Source organism: Melanaphis sacchari, unplaced genomic scaffold, assembly GCF_002803265.2.
Source record: "Melanaphis sacchari strain LSU unplaced genomic scaffold, SCAv2.0 Contig323_pilon_pilon, whole genome shotgun sequence".
Taxonomy (NCBI): domain Eukaryota; kingdom Metazoa; phylum Arthropoda; class Insecta; order Hemiptera; family Aphididae; genus Melanaphis; species Melanaphis sacchari.
In genome coordinates this window covers 292,328-313,111 of record NW_020271194.1, presented here as the reverse complement: position 1 = coordinate 313,111, position 20,784 = coordinate 292,328, and the positions used below count along the sequence as shown (strand labels likewise).

At 26.4% G+C, this 20,784-nt stretch overlaps 2 protein-coding genes across 6 annotated transcripts in view; one reads left to right on the top strand and one right to left on the bottom strand.

Moving 5' to 3' along the window:
- The first annotated feature begins 6,895 nt into the window (after positions 1–6,895).
- On the top strand, positions 6,896–12,901 carry LOC112596483 (protein AF-10-like). Of its 3 annotated transcripts, none has more exons than XM_025342183.1 (15): positions 6,896–7,019; positions 7,546–7,637; positions 7,727–7,847; positions 7,979–8,061; positions 8,136–8,300; positions 9,620–9,820; positions 9,935–10,103; positions 10,868–11,203; positions 11,316–11,445; positions 11,505–11,724; positions 11,794–11,944; positions 12,010–12,147; positions 12,246–12,396; positions 12,489–12,660; positions 12,719–12,901. In XM_025342183.1, exons 3-15 carry the CDS (start codon positions 7,739–7,741, stop codon positions 12,761–12,763), a joined length of 2,070 nt encoding a protein of 689 aa, XP_025197968.1. In that variant the 5' UTR covers positions 6,896–7,019; positions 7,546–7,637; positions 7,727–7,738; the 3' UTR covers positions 12,764–12,901. The 3 variants fall into 3 exon arrangements, with proteins under 3 accessions (XP_025197968.1, XP_025197971.1, XP_025197969.1); XM_025342184.1 differs by lacking the exon at positions 6,896–7,019 and adding an exon at positions 7,045–7,402; XM_025342186.1 differs by lacking the exon at positions 7,546–7,637.
- Positions 12,902–17,141: 4,240 nt separating this feature from the next.
- LOC112596491 (protein artichoke-like) overlaps positions 17,142–20,784 on the bottom strand; it is a 29,825-nt gene continuing 26,182 nt past the window's right edge. Inside the window, exons 9-10 of one of the 3 annotated variants that reach the window (XM_025342200.1) lie at positions 19,909–20,763; positions 17,142–18,750 (exon numbers count right to left, since the gene is read on the bottom strand). In XM_025342200.1, the coding sequence (XP_025197985.1) occupies positions 17,993–18,750; positions 19,909–20,763 (1,613 nt within the window). In that variant the 3' untranslated portion in view covers positions 17,142–17,992. Of the gene's footprint in view, positions 18,765–19,908; positions 20,764–20,784 lie in introns of all 3 variants that reach the window. The other 2 variants (XM_025342199.1, XM_025342201.1) reach the window with 2 other exon arrangements.

Here is a 20,784-nt window from a genome sequence, read left to right as displayed (position 1 = left end):
GCTTGATCAATTTATGTTTTAACAAATTATACATACTTAATTTTACTATTGTTCAATAAATGTTAATATTCTTTACATTTTTTTTAAGCAAAATGAAAAAATAGAGTTTTCTAAATTAAGTGGTACGTGAATATTTTCAACATGTGTAGGTGGTACTCGGACGTTAAAACTGTTAAAAGATTGAGAATCGATGAAAATTGTTATTAAATGTTCCAGACTCCAAGTACCTACAAACTTTTATTATAGATCTTGTTTAAATTCAAAGTATATATATATATTATTAATATCGTCACCATTTTTTGTTTAAAAAAAAACAATTTCATAAATATGTATGTGTGACTTGTGTTCATATTGATAATATCAACTCTTAATATGTTTGAGAAAACAGAAGTGCTGGTGATGGTAAGTGTATTACCTTACCCCCTCCCAGTAATCACAACGAATGTTTCCATATTAAATTTTATATTTGTCAAAGTATTGTCATGTATTGAAAAAATCCTAAATACGCCATAATACATTCCTATTTCATTTTTAAAACTGTCCAATAAACTATAGGGATTTTATAAATAATCGGACATTTAAATTCCTAAATTCTCTTCTCTGAAAACAGTAAAGCAGATCATAAATATCCAGTCATAGCATAAAGAATGAAAGGTTTACTACTTGGTTGGTGTATCTTCTTTGTTATCTTCTCTTGTTCCGCCATCCACCTATACTCGTTAACCCTTACATGTATTTTACATGCGCCCCCATTAATCGTAAAAGTATCCTTTAACATAGGTAATTTATTACACGAAACGATGACAATTATAGGCCCGGTATGACGGTGCCACGCTTAGGTAAATAAATTATGTGTGCCTACCACGCAGAGACAAAAAATGTGACCGTAATAAAGGAATTTAACGTATACCCTTTACTTATTATTCAAGATGTATAAACAACTATAGACATGATAATACGCCGTAACTGGCCAATGCTCAAAATCTTTCATCTTCGATCGTCAGTTTGGTTTAATCCTTTCAGCTTTAATAATATACCTAAGGAACATCAGTGTTTGAGCGCGGATATTTTTCCTTAATCTTAATTAATTATTATATTGGCGAACCAATATCATCGAGTTAACGATTATTGTGCGATCGTCAATACATTTATTTCTCCAAAACCTATGTACTTTAAGATTTAGTTTTTATAGATCTATAACTTATTAGTCAATATATCGTTACATCTTCATATACGTAGAAATATTGATTTGAAACAAAATTGACGCAAACGACAGTTCAGATGGCTAGTACGATAAAGGTAAGATTCTCATACTGGTGTGTCGCATGTCATTTCATTAATTATTTGACAACTTTTCGTCAAAATAATTTATAAAAATATAGAAATAGCTAATTTTACCTATCTATATATTAATAAATATGCTCTATATAACTTATTAAGAATTAATCAGAATTCAGAAATACTCTTTAATCGTTTTATATAATATAAATATTTAGTATTTCATTTACTTTTTTATATAAATTAATAGTAACTGTAGCAATCAAAATTGTTTTTGTTTATATTTTACTATTTAGTATTATATTTTACATATTCTTTTAATTTGGAATATAAAATAAAAACTAACTAAAATATTAAGAGGACTTCTCGCAAAAATGAGAACGTATTACGTATAACTAATACTCCATAGACAGTGCACTTTCTCGTATGGTGAAGGTTTTTTAGCTTCATTAATTTTTAAGCATTGTGCAGTCTTCGCGTTATTATTTTATTAAAGCTAAAAGTATGATATTTAACGATTTATATTATATTTGGATAATTATTGATCATTGTTAAACATAGATTTTGCCTACTTTTCATAACCATTAAACAAATATCAGTAATGATATTATTATTATTTTATAAAATGTATGATATTTTAAAGGTTTTGATACTAAATTAATTTAATATGTTTATTTTAAAATTGAAACAGGAATTAAATGTTTAATGTTCTATCGTTACAGCCACATAATATTATGTAGTACTTGTATTGGTATACTTATAAATACTGAATTCTAAATATTAGATATATATTGGTATTGTTAATTTTTTTATTATTCGGAATCGTAATTTTTTAAGGGTAAGGATGGTAAGGTAAAGATTATATCATACGCGTTATTGTGCTATGAAAGAGTCAAACGTAACTCACCGCGGGTAATTGGTATTATTCAAAATTATGTATGTGTTTTGTGATATAATGATGATTGACGAATTTATGATCAAAAATATAGTATAAAAATTGTATAAAAATAAAATTTTAAAAATTTAAATGGTTATACTGGTAAAAAATTAATATTTTGAGTTTTTTTTTTAACGGATATTGGTTTCAAAGATAAGACATGCGAACTTTTTAAAATTTTTGTTGTGAAGAAGGAGGTTCAAATTTATGTCAGAAATTTTATAGATAAATTTTACATAAAATTAACTAATATTTATTATTTCAAAGTATAACAATGTTGTAGATTCTACTTTGCCAAACGAACTTGTACAAGTTAGAGAATACTGAAATTTTGTCAACCTTCTTTTTATCCAACTGACATTCTCAAATTATTTGACTGGTTTAGAAATAAATCACTCGAAGAGGTATTTTCTTGTATATTTATTTCTTTAAAAATATAGTTAAAAAATTCCTGTGGCTAATTGTTTTGCTGAGAGAGCTTTTTAAAATTAACTAAAGTAAAAAATAAGTATACTATCAGCCAAACCAAATAAAACTTAAACATAAAAACGATTTTATATTTTGATAATAATTTGTTAAAATCATTAGACTTAAATGAAATACTAAAAGAGTTGGCTTCAAGTAAAGTGAGAAAAATAAATTATTTGATGAAATAGTTTTTGTTTTGTATATAAATTTTTTTTTTATGCTATTGTATAATTTTTATATGTTGTTAATTTTATAAAAATTTGTTCGTATGCTGTTAAATTAATTTTTCTGTGAGCGTAGCGAACGGCTTTGCAAAGCACGTTTTGTTAAAAAGGTCCAAATGATATTTCAGCCCCGGAGTCCAATATAGGTCCTTAATCCGGCTTTGAAAGGAAGTATTTAAAATAACTATTTGTACATAAAAACATTTTTAGTGAAAAGATTCTTTCAATGAATTAAACAAGTTTATTATTAATAATTTTAATAGTTAGTAAATAGAAGTGTAAAAATCTGAATAACTTTAATTTAATTTAATTATTTTAACATAGGTAAGTACCTAATAATATGATTCTATGAGTAAGAACTAGCTAGAAAAGCCAATAAACATATAGTATGTTTGAATTTGAATTCCAATTATTAAAAAACAATTGTAAGGAAGGATATTTCAGTCTTGGTCTATGAATGGGCGTAATTTTAAAATTTTCCCCGGACGTAAAAAATTTTAGTTCCGCCTTTGTATATGTTGCTATACGGTATCGCACTTACTATAGGTAGCTCAATGTTTCAAACATTAATATATAACAACTTTTTCAAGGTCTTGATTATGTAGCAAATTATTTGGAGAATAATATAATTATAGACAAGCCAAAGTAGATCATTTTCTAAATAATTTGGATAAAGCATTTAACATTTAATTTGAAGTGGGTCTAAAAGTTAAATTATTTAAATATAAATTTTATTTAATATAAATTGAGTATTTGGGTTGTATCATTTTACAGGTAGGCTTACGTAAATGCGAAAATTAAATTAAAGCGATCATAGATGTGTCAGTGCCTTGTAATATAACAGAAGTTAAATCATTTGCGAGTATGATAAATATTATTCAAAGTTCTTACCAAACATTTCGATTGTTTTAAAACTTTTTTATAATTTATTAACGTAAAACAAACATCTCCGTTGGACTCGGGACTGTTTGCATAAAATACAAATGTATTGTTAATTGTCATACAAACCTTACAAATAATATACCTACCTAATTAATTAAAAAAAAATAAAACACCCAAATAACTTAATCCAGAATCCTATATATTTTTAGCACATGATTAAAATTTTTAAAATAAAACCAATATTAAAGTAAAGTCTGCATTTCTTTTAATGATGTCACGGCACCGTACCATGTACAAGTTTTGTAAAATTTAGTGTAAAACGTTCTGTGGAAAATCTCTGAAATTTTTAGTTCTTGCATTAAAATTAGTAAAAATTACATACCTACCTAATTAAGCAATTCTATGAAATTATGTTAACAATTGCCACGTTTGAGTAGATACAAACTACGAAGTACGTAAATATGAATCCTAGAGTAAAATCGAATGTTACAAAAATCATAGAGAATAATATTTATGAAAGTTTAACATAATGTTTAATTATTATTTATCTTTAAGCATAAAATTCTGAAGTCCCAACAATGGTTGGATTTTTTTCTTACGCTGCTTGTCTCGATTTATCTGTAAATGCAAATGTTTCTTTTGTTCATATAGTAAAAATTATTCTTTACAAATTATACAAAAAAAATTTTTAAAAAAAATGCATAAAATAAAAAATAAGGGAGTTTAAATGAATATTTTAATGTTTTAAGACAATATTTAAGCCTATTGATAAATCATACTCTCAAAAATACTGTTCTCTATTATTTTTGTAATAATTAGGACTCAAATTTAAAGCCAAATGCCTTTTTTTAATGATAATAGAAAAATAATTTTTTCCTGCTATTTTTGTAGACAATTTAAATGTACTATAATGATCAGTGATAATACTCATTTCAAGTTATTTAATGGTTTTTTTTGTTTTTAGGTTGCATAATTGCATTGTTCAATAATTTCTTTCTATCATAATCATATTTTTGTCTAAGTATTACTTTTGGTAATACATAATATAACTTGTTTTCAATAAAAAACTTTCAAAATTATAACACTAATCTATTTTAATAATATATAAACAAAACTAAATAATCATATTATTTGTTTGTAAGCCAAAGATAAGTATGAATGTAATTCTTAATCAATTTATGTAAAGAGTATATTGTCTCTAGTTAATTAAACTGGCATGTAAAGCCGTAAATAAGAATATTATTGTCTGGATGATAGATCTGTCTAATGAATTTTTATGGTAATATTGTATTGAAGTTTTATGTTTAGTAAATCGGTTAAACTGATAGTATTCATTAAAACAGGTTTAATGTAAAATGTCTTAAATATCTTATGTTTTCACTGTTGCTATAGAATCTATACATGTTAAAGAATTTTTTACTAAGACTCAGAAAAATTATAAGTCAAGGATTTTCTTGATTTTTTCTTTGGAATTAAAAGAAAAATCATTGTTAAGGTAGTTACTTACTTATTTTTTAAATCAGTGAAATTCATAAACTAAATAAGAATTAAATATATATATACATATTATATTATGTATAGTTAATTTTATTATTTAACTGCTGTCTTTTATTAATAAAAAAGTTATTGATACAATTAATGTGATATAAAAAGTAAGGGAATTAAGTATTAACTATCTGTGAAAATTAAAAAGTTTTTGTTAATAATTTGTTCAATTTATTAAGGAGTATTACATAGTAGAAATTATGGCCAAAAATAATTATTTTTAAATTGTACCTAACTAATGTTGAAAATTTGAAATTAAATTAATCTGAAAAATAAATTCAAAGTTGTACTCTGTAGGATGTTTATTTTTAAAACGTATAATGATTAGTATTCTAAACATACAAGGTTAAATTATTAAATAACATAAAAACAAAAATAAAACAAAATAAATTTTAGATTTTTATTTATTAATATTTTCCATGTTAAATATTTGATACTTAGTTAATAGTATAGAAGTAATAAATCCAAATAAAAGCAAAGAGTGAGACACAAATTTAATAAATAAATAAATAAATATGTAAAAAGAACTATTATATTTTAATAATAAATAAACATGTTACTGCTAAATTTACAATTACGTACCTAAGCGAAGTATAAAAACAGATCATATTTTTCTAAATTAAAAATGATTGTAATATTAATTTTTTTTTCTCCATAAAAAACCATTAAAAATATTTACTTAATGTTTAAATAATTAATTAATGTTTAAATAGTAACATTGGAAAAGTTTGAGTACAATAACTAAAATTGTTTATCATCAATGGACAAAGATAGAGGAAATTTCGAAAACTTAAAAGAATAAAAAATAATTATGTTTAAAAAATTATGATATTGAAATACATTTGTTAATATTCATCATAAAACATTTTAAAATTAACTGTAAATCATTTTTTTTTGTAGCAGATTATTATCATAGTATATATTTTCTTGAATTGAAAAATATTTTTATTACAGCTAGGTTTATACTAAGTTTATATTAAATTTGAAAAATAATTATTTTCAATTAATGATTCATTCTATAAACTACAGGTAATTAAAAATCAAATAAATAGATTTTCAAAATCTCACTAGGTCGATCCATCTGTGTTTAAAAGTCTGAACCCAACACAAAGTCATTTCATAAATATATTTGGCAATATATTATATATAATATATATACTCATTAACTACTAATTCTTGCCCAATTTCATATTTAAATGTGTTACGATGTCAGGAAGATTATGCTAATCGAATTCTGAAAAACCGTCATGTAAAATACTAAAACAAGTAATCAGAGTATTCAAAATAATCTAAATAGTAAATATCTAAATTTCCAAGTTGTTAATAATTGTTATCAACATTCATAGTGTTATCTTATTCGAAATACAATATACAAAGACTCGAATGTTACTGTCTGATATGCGTAACGGCACTGCTCGAACGAACGTAACGGAATCGACGTTGCGTTCGTCGGTCGAAAATCTTTAGTACGGGTTTTTTTTTTTTTTTTTTATGGTTTTTGGCGTTATCATTGATTTTATATCTCCGCAGTTGTTGTAAACCGAATTTAATTTTTGTTTAGTAGATAAAATAATAATAAAATATAAGGTGTATATACCATTTAAATTTGATAAATATTGTTATGTTATAGTTGTATCAAATTTGTAATAACGAAATTTTACGCTAAGTGATAGGCATAAGAAAAAGTATGTATTCGTTTTTATTTATCTTTATAATTTATCGGTAATATTAGGCTTGTGGCAATGGAGCATTTCAAATATTACGCTGCAGTGTGGTTATATTGTTATAAATCTACACTATACTATTACCTATTCTACTGACCTGCCTGTGAACGCTAATGTCCGAGTTCCGAGATTGTTTCATTCTGTTGAAACATTTATCCGATTTGGAATTTTATTTTATTTTTTATATTCGTGTTGTATGAGTGCAATCATTTTTGTTTTTGTTTGTAATTAGTTCAGAACTCATTCTATAAATTGCTAGTTCATTTTATTGCTGTATAGTATGAGTCTTTAATATTGAAAATATGCCATGGTCTAGCTATGTTTTGTAGACTATATTATGTTAGGTATTTGATATTTACTCAAGTCTTTGTATTTGTGTTTTATAAGCAATACTTAACTGTAATACTTAATTATATTATTAGTGTGTTTTATCTTAACATTGTTACTATAACTATTATTATTTGTTTTTATTTTGTGTATGATTTAGTGAGTGTTTGACTGAATGGAATCCTGATTAACTTAAAACGCTATCACTATCACTTTATTTTTATTATTTTCTGCCAAAAATAGTGTCTTGAGGTTTGTGTTAAGTTTAATTCGATATTACCTACCCAATTATATCAGATATGTATTTATTAAAATATATTTTGTAATACTTGAATCTGTAGTAAATATTCAATATGAAAGAAATGCTTGGTGGATGCAGCGTATGTTGTGATGATACAGGATGGACTGAAAACCCCTTGGTGTATTGTGATGGGCCTAATTGTAACGTTGCTGTACATCAAGGTAAGTTTGCTGTCATTAGCACAGTAGTTGTCACATTATTAAAAATTTAATTTTTTTGATATCTTTGATGTCAATTTTTGTGAAGTTTTCTAAATAGATATATTGTTTAATTTGTTAAAATCTTAAAACAGCTTGTTATGGAATTCGAATTGTACCAAAAGGAGAATGGTTTTGCAGGAAATGTGAAGCGTTTAAAGAAAAATCTATTAAAGTGGTTCGTTAAATAAAATTAGATTCATTTTTAAACTCTCCTTTTAGAATGTAAGAAAACTATGGCATTAATTTCAGAAATGTGAACTATGTCCATCTAAAGATGGTGCTCTAAAACCTACTGAAAATGGGAACTGGGCTCATGTTGTATGCGCATTATATATACCAGAAGTTACATTTATGGATGTTACTACTATGGAACCAGTAAAATTGAGTGCAATACCCCGAGACCGCTTTAACAGAGTAAATAATATTAATTTTCCACATATCAATTTTATTTTTCGTCTTAATAGGGCTTGAATTTATCTTTAATTAGTTTCCAATTTTTGAATAGATTCAAAAATAAATTATTTGAAGTATTTGTAATTTTATTTTATTAGATAATATATTGGACAGATGTCACATTTTATAATTAAAATTATTAGAGTATTTTTGCATGTTAATAGTCATGATTTTTAGTTTAGTTTTATTTTATTTAACAGCAACTGTAATTTTATACAACTAAATTTCTTTTATATGTGGAAACAAATATAAAACAATATTTATATTGTCCATTTATTGAATTTTATTAATATTTTTTTCATTAATGATAAATCCATGTTTATAAGCTGTTCTGCTTTAAATTTGATAGTATTCTTAATATATCTAATACATAGTTATTATTATTATTTTTAATTTAAAATTAATCATAAAATAAAAATGATGATAGTTATTGAAATCTTTCATTTCAAAAAACAGTTATCTCCACTTCTTTTTATGCATTTTTTGACGTTTTTTTATGAAAAACAATATTGTTATTTCGGTATTTCTAATATTATATAAATGCTGTATAAAGTTCAGTCCAATAACCATTAATATTATTCTTTATAGATTATTTCAAAATATGGAAATAGTTGGTTCTTATATCAGACTCTTCAAATAATAAATAAATAAATATTTGATGTTAGTACAAAATATATAAATTTTAAAAGTTTTGACAATGAATTAAAAAATTTAATTTAAAATCCCCAATGTTTATTTCAATTATGTTGTAAGTTGTCTTTAAAAGCATTAGTTAATAATTTAATCATATTTTAGTTAGTAGAAAAAATAAATTAAACATTGAAATTAATTCACGTGAATTAGTAAAGACTAAATTATATAAAGTGTTAAATAATTATAAACGTTATGTATATAAATGCTTAAAAGCTTTATTAGTTGATTATTGTAGATAGTTTTTGCATGGCTCTTAGCTTAATCTTTTACATTAATTCCTTTAGCTTATTTAACAGTATTCATATTTTCTTGTAATTATTATATTTTTAATATTCTTTATCTTTTGTTTCAAGCCCTTGTATATTATTGTTGAACATAGTGTACACTACATAATATGATATTATAATCAGTATATTTTGAATTATTTTTTAAACCACAAGTATATTTTATAATATTTCAAGCTGTATTGCCGAAAGTTAATAGTCCTTAAAAATATGTAAATACATATCATTTTATATGATCAATTTATAGCTATATGTATTTATGATATTTTCAGTGATTAATTTATGTGTTTATTTTGTTTTCAGTTGTGTTATATATGCGAAGAAAAAAATAAAGGACAAAAAGTAACAGTGTCTGGTGCATGTATGTCATGTAACAAATCTGGTTGCAAATTAGGATTTCATGTCACATGTGCTCAAAGTGCTGGTTTACTATGTGAAGAAGCTGGAAATTATTATGATAATGTTAAATATGTTGGTTATTGTAAACATCATTATTCTAAGTTGGTTAGTATTTATTATTTTTTTGTACATATTTTTCATATACAAATTAAACATCCTATCTATAAATAATTACCAATAAATTTATCATATAGTTACTTATAATTATCTATTTTGTAGAAGAAAAGCAACAATATTAAACCTATCGCTCCATACCGTCCTCAAAATCAATCAGACAACTCGTCATCAGATATTACACCTGAAAAACAGTCATCTCAAAACATTGATAGTATTACAGATTCTCAAACTTCAAAACCAAAACGAAAGTTGACCATCATTAATAATTTTGGTATGCATTTTATTTTTTCATAGTTTTAATTAAACATGTTAAAAAACTATTATAATGATAAAACAAAAATATTTAATTTGATAGTCTAAATAAATTATCATGCTAGAATGAATGAACTATTTTTATTTTTTATTATATTTAACACAACTATTATATACAATTTTAACTGTGTATAGGAATCAAAGAAACATTTTTAGGCTGTCAGCTACTTATTTATGATTACTATTTTTGAGTAATTTAAACTTTTAATTTTTAATGATAATACTTTCTGGAGCTCACCAATTATTTGTGATAGATATTATAATTTTTTTCTCCACACATTTCATGTATATTTAATAAAATATTCTTACTGATTGTTTATCTCTTCATAAATCAATATTTAAAAAACTTTAAATTAATAATATTAATTATATAATTCTAATAATCATGATAATTTACTGTAGTATATGTTTATTTATTTTGAAAACAGTTAATTTCATAATCTAGATTTGTAATAATAATTTTAACTACATCCTAATTACATACATTTAATACATACTAATAATAAGCTATTCTCAGAATTTCACTTATCATTGATTGTATAATCAATGTATGCTAATTCCTATACCTTATTAAGTAAAAGAATTTTTTTCTTTTTACTTAGTGCTACATTTAATTTTTATTTATTCCTGTATGTGGTTGTTATAAAAATATTCCATTATTAATTAAACAATAATATTTATTAAAAAAAAATAAATTTATTTATAATTTGGTTTATTACTCAGGTGATAAAATTGCTAATGAGAAGAAAGTTAAAGATTCGACAATTCGGAACACTCAGAGTGAAGATTCAAGATTATCAGGACCGCATATTGTAACTACTCATCCATCTGGAAATTTAGTAATTTCAATAGGAACAAAAGTGGAAAACAAATCGGCCAGTAAAAAAAATTATCCTGAAGATCCTGAGACTGAAATCAAACATTCAGCTAAGTATCAGAAAACAAAGAATGCAATGAATATTCCAAAGTCTGAGGAAGATCAAAGCTCTAATAGCTTAAAAGTAACTGAAGAACCGAACTTATATCGTGTTGAAAATAAAAGTACAATTATAAAATCAAGTAAGTTTAATTTTAATTTTAATTTTATTAGATAGAATGAAATGGATTTAATATCTTTTTAAATTTTATAAATACACTGTGTATGTATATTTAATTTTAATTTGTTGTTTAGGTGGATCAGCAGTAAATTTGACCCAAAAGTCAGAATCAAATGCAAATGCATTGAAAAAAGAAACCAGTGTAATTAATTCTCCTTCACATAGCAAACAAGTTCCCAAAACAGAAACAACTGACAAAAAAATGTAAATTACTATGTTAACATTTGTTTATAAAATAATTTCACAATATTTTATCCATTTAGATTTGAAAATAGGACCAATGCTGCTCCTCATATGTTGGGAAATTCCTTAAATCCATCATCAAGTATGGCACAGAAAATGGCAGATACTTTAAATGAAGAAATAGAAACACATAAAATGTTTAATAATGAATCAAATATGCCTACTAATGTACCTAAAAATGTATTGATGGGCCCACAGTTGCAGCGACGAAATCAAAGGGCTTCTCAAATCGTTCCTCAGGTTTGTTGATATTCAAATCATAGCCATTCATTATATTTACATAATTTCTCTTAATAAATTATTTTATAGGAAACACCACAACCTCAAGGGTCTGCTTCATCTTGGTCATCATTTACAAATGGTATTAATAACAATAATACTCAAGCATTAGAAGATTTGCTTGAAAGACAGTGGGAACAAGGTGGAGCATTTTTGATGGAACAAGCACAGCACTTTGATAGTATGAACATTTTCATTAATAAATACTTACTATTTTTAATTAAAATTGTTCTATTAAAAATTTAGTTGCATCATTGTTAACATGCTTATATCAATTGAAAAGTGAAAATGTTAGCTTGGAAGATGAACTAGCTAGCTATACAAGACGCCGTGATCACTTATTAGCTGTTAATGCACGTCTTGCAATTCCACTCACACCTCAAAGTAATTTATATAAACCTATATAAATTATCATTTTTATTTTTAGCATTTATTGTTATTTTAGTAATATATTTGATTAACTTATATATTATACATTTTAGATAATAGGAACCGAGCACCAGCCCCTCCTACTACTAATAATCATGTTGAAGCTCCGATTACAAACCAACCACCTAGGTCAAATTATCAGCAAAATCATGGAAATATTGATCCTTCAATGCAACATAGATATCAGAATCACACTTCTAACAGGTATTGATAGTATGCAGATATATTAGACTTCTTATCATCTTATTAAACATGTTTAAAAATATATTTTGATTTTTTATGAATTTATTTTATAGACATCCAACTCATCAATTGCCAAATAATGCACCTTCTCATGTAGTCATCCGTGGAGGTGTTGTTCAAGAGTCGAGATCAGACAACAACAGAAGACAAGTCAACCATAATGTGGGTGTGTTAAACTCCAACCCTATGTACCAAGCAGCTCCTCAACAACCTACTAACATGACTGTAAGTTTAAAAATTAATATAATATATTTTTTTAATTAAAACGTACATGGTTTTATAGGTGCCACGTCAGATGGGTATGGATAGTCATCCAAAACATAGTTGAGAACAAACGGATTGCTCATGCACACAAAGTACTTCACTACTAGCTGATTATGTCTGGAAACATTTAACTTGAAAATTAACTTCATATCTTCATATTTTAAAAATTGTTTCTTCTTATTTATTTTTATGTATGTTATAAATTAATTTAAAATTAATCGGGATGGATGTATTTTTTATGTAAATATAAAATGTTATTTGTCATCTTAATTTATAACCAAAATTGAAATTTGAACTTAAACATAATGATATATTATGTTGATAATATACTTTAATCTAGAAATTTTTAATATCAATATTATTAAATCGTCGTAATGTGGTTAATCAATTGAATTTTTAATAAATTTTAAATTTAAATACATACGTATTACAAAGTTACTTAAGTGATATAAGTAAAATGGTATATATTATTGCCAAATAAGTATTGCCAAATGGTCCCATTTTATTTCTCGTACTAAGTAAATAAAAATAAAAATATTTATTTTGATTTTTTAAATAATTAATGTCATTAATTAAATTAATCATTTTTATATTTAAAGTCAAATTTTGTATCTTGCTTTAAAAATGTATTTTTTTTTCCACGTTATTAGTCTTAATGTAGATACATGCATAGCTAATATACGTTGTTTTTTTATTTATGTTGTCGTGGTTGTAATAAGACAATAGCAATTAAATATTAATATGTTGCGTTGCGATCTCTTTTTATATACTTTGATTATAACTGATAGACAGGTAATTTAATATTTAATTTTGAGGATTGTTAATTAACTAATATTATTGTTAGTTTGTTCTATTCTTAATAATATAATGTATATATTGTGTTATGTAAGAACATAATTAAACAATTCATTAATTAGTATCGATATATTTGTTATAATAGATTAACTAAAAAGATATGTATCACAAAAATATTAACAATTAACCGTGTTTGGTGTATGAATTTCAAAAATTGAAATCTTTTAAATTAACTTTTCTGAAATATTCCATTCATTAAAATTGTAATTTGTTTTTAAATTAAGATGTTATTTATGATAATTTTAATTATATTTAACATCTAAAAGTATTTTTTAGAGTCAATAAATCTAATATTCAGGAATTTGATTAGAGAAGTGATTCAATAAATTTAAGTGTTAAGTTATTCTTTGGTACTTTATCTAAGTATGTTAAAATTTATTTTGCTATACTTAGCCATTTTTAATGTATGTTTTATGTTACATTGTTTTTGTTATAATATGTTGTACACCTATCTACATATTTAGATGTTAAAGACATTTTGAATTTTTGTTTTGTTTATTTTTTCATTTATGTAACTTGCATTTGCTGTGTCTCAATCTATTGCACTATAACAAACTAATGTAAATTTGTTTATAGTGATATAAAATATTAAAATAGTATAAATGAAATAAATTGTGTATTATTCTATATCATTAATACATTGTATCCTTTAGTTGATAAACCTTAACTTTACTATAAGTGATAAATACTTTATATAACATTTAGTTAGACTATAGTTCACTAAAAGATGTGAGCAAGTTAGAATTTATAAAATTGGTTGTAATTACTATTATCATTTAAATTTTTCAATAAATTTTCATTTGCAAGAAATATTTAAAGCAATTTTTATATTAAGTTATATTATGATAAATACTAATGATTTATTGTTTAGTTATGGTAAAATTTTATATTCATTAAACTGTTGTAATTTATAGCAGAATAAATAATAGATTGATAAAATTAATATTTTTAAATCAATTTATTTTTAATTCAATGAATGAAATCAAAAATTAAAAAAAAAAAAAAAAAAAAAAAAAAAAAAAAATGAAATAATATAACTTATAATATAAAAATGCATAAGATGTTTTTTCACAAATACTATCTTATCATCATTTTGAAATATTATGAATTACTATTAAATCTAATAATTATGTTTATTTGAATTACAAGTATTTAGAGTTATTTAAAATAATCAAGAATTTAAATTTGAAATAAAATAAAGGTAACTCTTGTTTTTAGATGAATCTTGAAATTTACTATTAATTTTATTTTCAATTCCGAATAATGGATCAGTATCACTGTCATCAATATTTTCATTAAAAAAGACATTTAATGAATTTATAATCATAAGTTCGTCCATTTTATAAGAAATCATTTTTGTTTGAAACATCAAGCAGAAAAAAATAAAATATTGCAATGTCGTAGGTTACAAAATATCAAAGTATATTATAATAATTTACTCATTGCACGTGTCAGCAATTAAGGTTTAAATGCATCATCAAGGTCGCTCTTTTATTACAACAAATTTCCACACATTCCAAGGATATCTACATAGTGCATTGGTTATTCATAGCAAGGAAATGACTTCATTTATAAGGGAGTCCAGAGAGCAGCAATGGTAGATGTACCATAGCCGTTAAGACCTTAGGAGCCTCCTCATGTCACTCAGCCACAATTTTACGAATCGAAATGTACACTTAATAAATTACATAATTGTTCACTGTTATATTTTGTTACGACTGTATGATTCAAAGTCACTTATAAGTTATAACCTAATCGGATTTGTGAATTGTATTCTTAAGAAATATTAAAACATGCTAATATTTAAAAAAATATGGAAGTTAAAAAGAAGCTATTGAAGCTTCTGTTTCATCATCAAGCATCAGTACCTGTGAAAAAAAAGTCAGATACCTATGGATGTAACGAAATGGAGTGCTGTCACGTTATAGTGTTCTGACGTAGTTGTAGACAATTGTGCCATTTGTCACAATCACACTATGGAATTATGTATTTAATGTCAAGCCAATCAATCAACTAAAAACGAGGAATGTATTGTTGTACGGAGTGTATGCAATCATATTTATCTTTTCACTGCATATCTAGTTGGTAAAAAACCTCGTCAAGTTTGCCCATATTTTGATTACCTATAAAGAATGGAGCTTTCAGAAATATTCAGACTATAAGTTATCCAAGCAACTGTAAGTTTACCGATTAATTGCATAACAGAGTGAAAATTCGTCTCAATGTCAAAGTGCAATAATAATTATTACCTATTGGCTATTTAATGTTTTAACAAAGTAATTTATAGACATTTGATATGTTCAATGAAATAAAATTTAAAAAAAAAATTTTAATTTTTGTATTGGTTTTATTAAATATAAATGTTTGTAGAATGTATTTTATTAAAAAAAATCAATCAATACATATTACAATTAGAGCAAGAAGTGTAACACATAATCAAAAATCAAACACAAATAGTTAGAAATAAAAAATGAAATAGAATTAGCTAGTTATTTATTTATACTACATACTTCATTAATTTTGAAATAACTAAGAGTAAAATATGAATTAAGTATTGTCAACCATCAAATATAATATGATACAATGGTGCATAATATACTACATTACATGTACACTAATAGATCGGTATACATTACATTATTACATAAGTTACAATTCATAATATAGAGGTCATACCTGATATAGGCGCTGTTAAATAAAACATTTTAATTATATAAAATATTATAAAATTAAATATATATTTTAAAAACAATTATTATATATTTTGATGTGTATAAAAATATACGCATATAAAATATGCTTATAATATGTAATATATGCTCCAAAAATCGTTAATAACAATATTTTATCGTGTTTAGAATTAAAATTATTGCCTTTACACATCTATTCTTAAATTAACGTATGTATATTGATAGGAATAGGATTTGTTACCGAAAACGACAAAATAATCAATCCATTTTCTATTTGTTAAAATTTAAATAAATAAAATACGAAAATACGAACGTGAAATAAAATTGAACAGTTATTATATAAGAATTATACAACATATTTAGATGTAGCGATACAGCTTTATATGGGCATAATATATCTACTACAACCATTAGTCATGATTATGGCTTGAAAGTTATAAGAATTAAAATAGGCAAAATATAGATGCAAATATTTGTATGCGCAAAAACAAATTTAAAACATGGAAAAATTAATTTACATTTAATAAATATATGACGGAAAACAGGTTGACATTTTAACATCATTTTAAACTGTAAAAATATTTTTAAAAAATACTGTAACATTTCAAACATGTGCAACAAATTTAGTAACGATTGAAAAATGCATAGATTCGCTAAAAGTTAAGTTTATAACTTATCAACGATAAGGCAATATTTTAATTTATTTTGTGATATAGATTAAATATAGGTACATAATGTTGTCGTCAAATTTATATTCGTCTGCAACAATAACAAACTACCTGCCAATAATATTGTTGAGTTTTGTATTCAATATTATTTTAAATATATTGGTTAAGAAAAAGAAATAAATTTAAAAAAAATATTAAATATGCTTAATATACATATTACGAAATATGCACTTCTTCCCTAAAATGTATGAAATATGCAAAATATGTATTTTAAACTTTTAATGTTTAAACATACCTTCTGACCTTCGCATAAGTAAGGATTTCTAGCTTAGCCTGGTGTAAATTGATAGCAGATAGAACAATATGCAACTCCTACAACTTCTGAGCCCTAGTCATAATCATTTAATAGATACATTTTATTAAACAGTTGAAATATGATATACTATAAGAAGTGGCGTGGATAGGATTTTGTTTCGGAAGCGGATAGTTTATAATAAAGGTAAGGCTTAATTACCTATAGGATTCACCTAATGACACGTGGTAAATGACCTTTTTGACTTTCACAGCATCCCTCGCACAATTAACAGTTTTAGTACACGATAGTTTTATCCTATGTACTTTAACGCTTAAACAATACTGACGGAGGCACCGTTAAATTTTCAGAAAATTCGAGGAATAGGCCGCAGATCCCTCAGCCAATGATTACAAGAGTACGGACGAATTCGAATCGAATAACATAGTCATTACTCATTGTATAGTTTATACGCTATACAGTATGTAGCTATGTATGGAGTTCAAAGATTTACCCTCATACATTAAAATTCGTAATATAAATCTACACAATATCGTTATAATATCCTATAAGTAAAATTCTGTTTAGAGGAAGGTCAGAGACGTATTTACATTTTTAGTGTCCGGGAGCACTGTTTCTTAAGCGTCCTCTTTTAAGAATAACTTAAAACTAATACTTTTTATATTTCCTAAATTTCCCGCCCCTAAAATATTACCAACCGGGGCCCAAGCCTCGCTCCTAAATACGTTCCAGAGGAAGGTAGATTTTGTAATCCGCGAACGATTTAATTAATAAAAATAACTATGATAATAATGATAATAATATAGAACAAAGGTTAAAGTACAGTATGGTAATACGACGGCGGTAGGCGATCGTCCGAAACTGGAAACGGCCGTTAAGGCGGCCGCTGCAATCGCCGTCGTGGCCGAAATGGTGGGCGGGTGGCCGGTGCGGGACGCAGCGGACGACGTCTTGCTGACGAACGGTTCCACGTTGGTCTTATTGTAGTTGGCGTAGTACCAGTCGCTTGCCGAACTCGTCTTGAACGGCGTCGACTGGAACGTGTCCGCCGACCTGGTGGGCAGCGGAAGTTGATATGCTTGCTGATGATTACTGCCGGCGCTCTTCGAGTACTTCGCGTCTTCTACCGCCGCCTGTGGCCTTTGATGCTGTGGTTGTTGCTGCGGTTGCTGTGGTTGCTGTTGTTGGCTCTGTTGACCCGGCGGACTCAGCGTCACTTTCACGATGGACGGTTTTCCGGTCACCACTACGCTTCCGACGTCTTTGTGAGATGACGGCAGCTGACCATTGGTTCCGTCCTTGTGAACCGACGGCATTTGACCACCGGTTCCATCGTTGAACACTGGTAGCTGTCCGCCAGGTGCCAAGAAACCGGTCAAAGACGACGGCGTGGACACGTTGACCGCTTCGGTGAATGTTGTAGTCGATCCGGGCGCCATCGTCGACGCTGCTGTGGTGGCCGTCTGCGTGACGACTGCGAACTGACGTTGTTGTTCGGTCGTCGAGCTCCTCGTCGTGGGTCCCACTGCGAACACACAACTTTACGGGTGTAGGTACATTAAAAAACAATTATCACAAGGGTGCGCCTAACTTAACCTGTTGAGACGACCTTTTAAAGAAGGGGGTGATAATCGGAGAATAATATCCAAAAAATAAAAGTCCTAAAAGTTACTTATTGCTGTTCTAGATATGTGAAAGTATGCTTTTAAACTTGAATTTTCAAAGATTACAGTCGAAAAACCATGTTTAAATATATTTGTGTCAAGATCTCTTCACAGAAATGCTTTTGACAATGGCAAAGTTGATTGCTTATAAGACTTTCGTTAATATGCTATATAGTTGAAAACTACTCCATAGTGCATATAATTTATTCAATATTAGTAAAAACGTTTTGATATGTTAGTGGCGTGCCCAAGATTCTAAAATGAATTTATTGATAGGTTATTTCGATAGTTTTGATGTTAAGTACAATTTTGTAGGTCAAAAATGTGGTATTTCATAATATTTTATATGAATATGATATATGATTAAGTACGTGTAAAACTAAAGCTACAATTTTTAAATTTAAATTTAAATAAATATCGTAATTATTCGTGGAAATAATTGTAAATTGATCTGTTTTTAAATGCTTATAAATTCAAATTCAAACTTTGGAATTAATATAATAACTTTCGGTATAAATATAAGAGAGCTGAAAAAGTTGTATAGATATACAAGTAGGCATTTCAATTTTAAATTGTGTTTTTGTAGTATATTTAAGTAAATACTATACAGTTAGTAAAAATATTTAATCAATTATTGTATTAATTTTGATTTATATTTGTACATATTACGATACCTATAAATTATATACATTTTTTACTTTTCTTAACGAATTGGGTATTGTAAGCTATCACTGAATGTATTTGAAAATTGCTAATAGTTTTAATATGGCACTTATCGAACGGATCAGGAATTTCTTATTAAGTTTTTCACTTCAGTCACTTTTTTACTTGACCGTTAATATAGGTACAAATATACACAAAAGTAAAATACATCTATTTTTGTTTGGAATAAACATAACATTTCTTGATTCAATATAAAATTATCTAATCTCCTTCTAGATCATATGATCAATGGGCATATCATGGGTTTATAGACTACATGTTAAAAATATATTGAAACTTGGACGTCATGTTGTTACCTGTTGAGGATTGAACTAGTGAAATTTCAGATTGGTTAACCGAATCATTGCTTTGTAAAGTGGTAGCGGTCGCCAACGTTTGTTGCTGGTTGTTGGTTAAACTAGGTTTAACGGTTGGTCTAATAATTGAATTTATAGTGGCCGACTCGTATAAGGAATCACGAGTTGTGATGTTAACGAACTTTGAAAAACTTAAGTCACTGCTGGAGAATCTATCATAACGGAACGGTGATTCAGTAGTGCTGCTGAGTTGATACCGCGGGGGACTGCCGGAACCCGTAATTTTATTGGATAAACTGTTATTTCTGTAAATGTTATCTTCATCATCATCGCTCTCTGTGTCTTCCCCGAAGAAAGAATTATCTGGAGTAGTCATCGTTGGCCGAAAACCTCCAGTGCCCGGTAACATAGGCGTAAAACCATCTTGGTCTACTGTTGATGACGTCCTTTTTGGCAATGGATTTCGCCTGCCATCTTTGAGTCTTTTACCTGTACCTTTTGCTTGACCCCATATATTGTTCAAGTTTAGCGGCGGTATTGGTACGCCGAAAAATGTGTACGCAGTACCACCGGCGTTGCTTTGCACTGAGTGGTCATCGGTGTAAGAAGAAGAGCTATTTGGCCGAGAACTAGCATATAATGTTGGTGTATCACCGGGTACATAGTGTGATAAAATTGCAGGAGATATTGTTGACAATGTTTTCTCGGTTGAAACATCTCTTTGGTGTTCATCTTTGTCATTTAGATCGACAACGTCATCATAAAAATAATCAGTTTCTTCTGGCAGTGGTTTATTTTTCTCCGATTCTTCGCTGTTTGTCCACGTTGTTACTTTATTAGAAGTCCCTGTATTTGCTAAACAATTTTTTAAATTTC

Excerpts from the sequence above, each read along its gene's own strand:
- LOC112596483 (XM_025342186.1), top strand. The coding sequence starts at position 7,739 with ATGAAAGAAATGCTTGGTGGATGCAGCGTATGTTGTGATGATACAGGA. Across the intron at positions 8,301-9,619 it reads CCCGAGACCGCTTTAACAGA|TTGTGTTATATATGCGAAGA; the intron begins GTAAATAATATT and ends TTTTGTTTTCAG. Across the intron at positions 9,821-9,934 it reads AACATCATTATTCTAAGTTG|AAGAAAAGCAACAATATTAA; the intron begins GTTAGTATTTAT and ends TCTATTTTGTAG.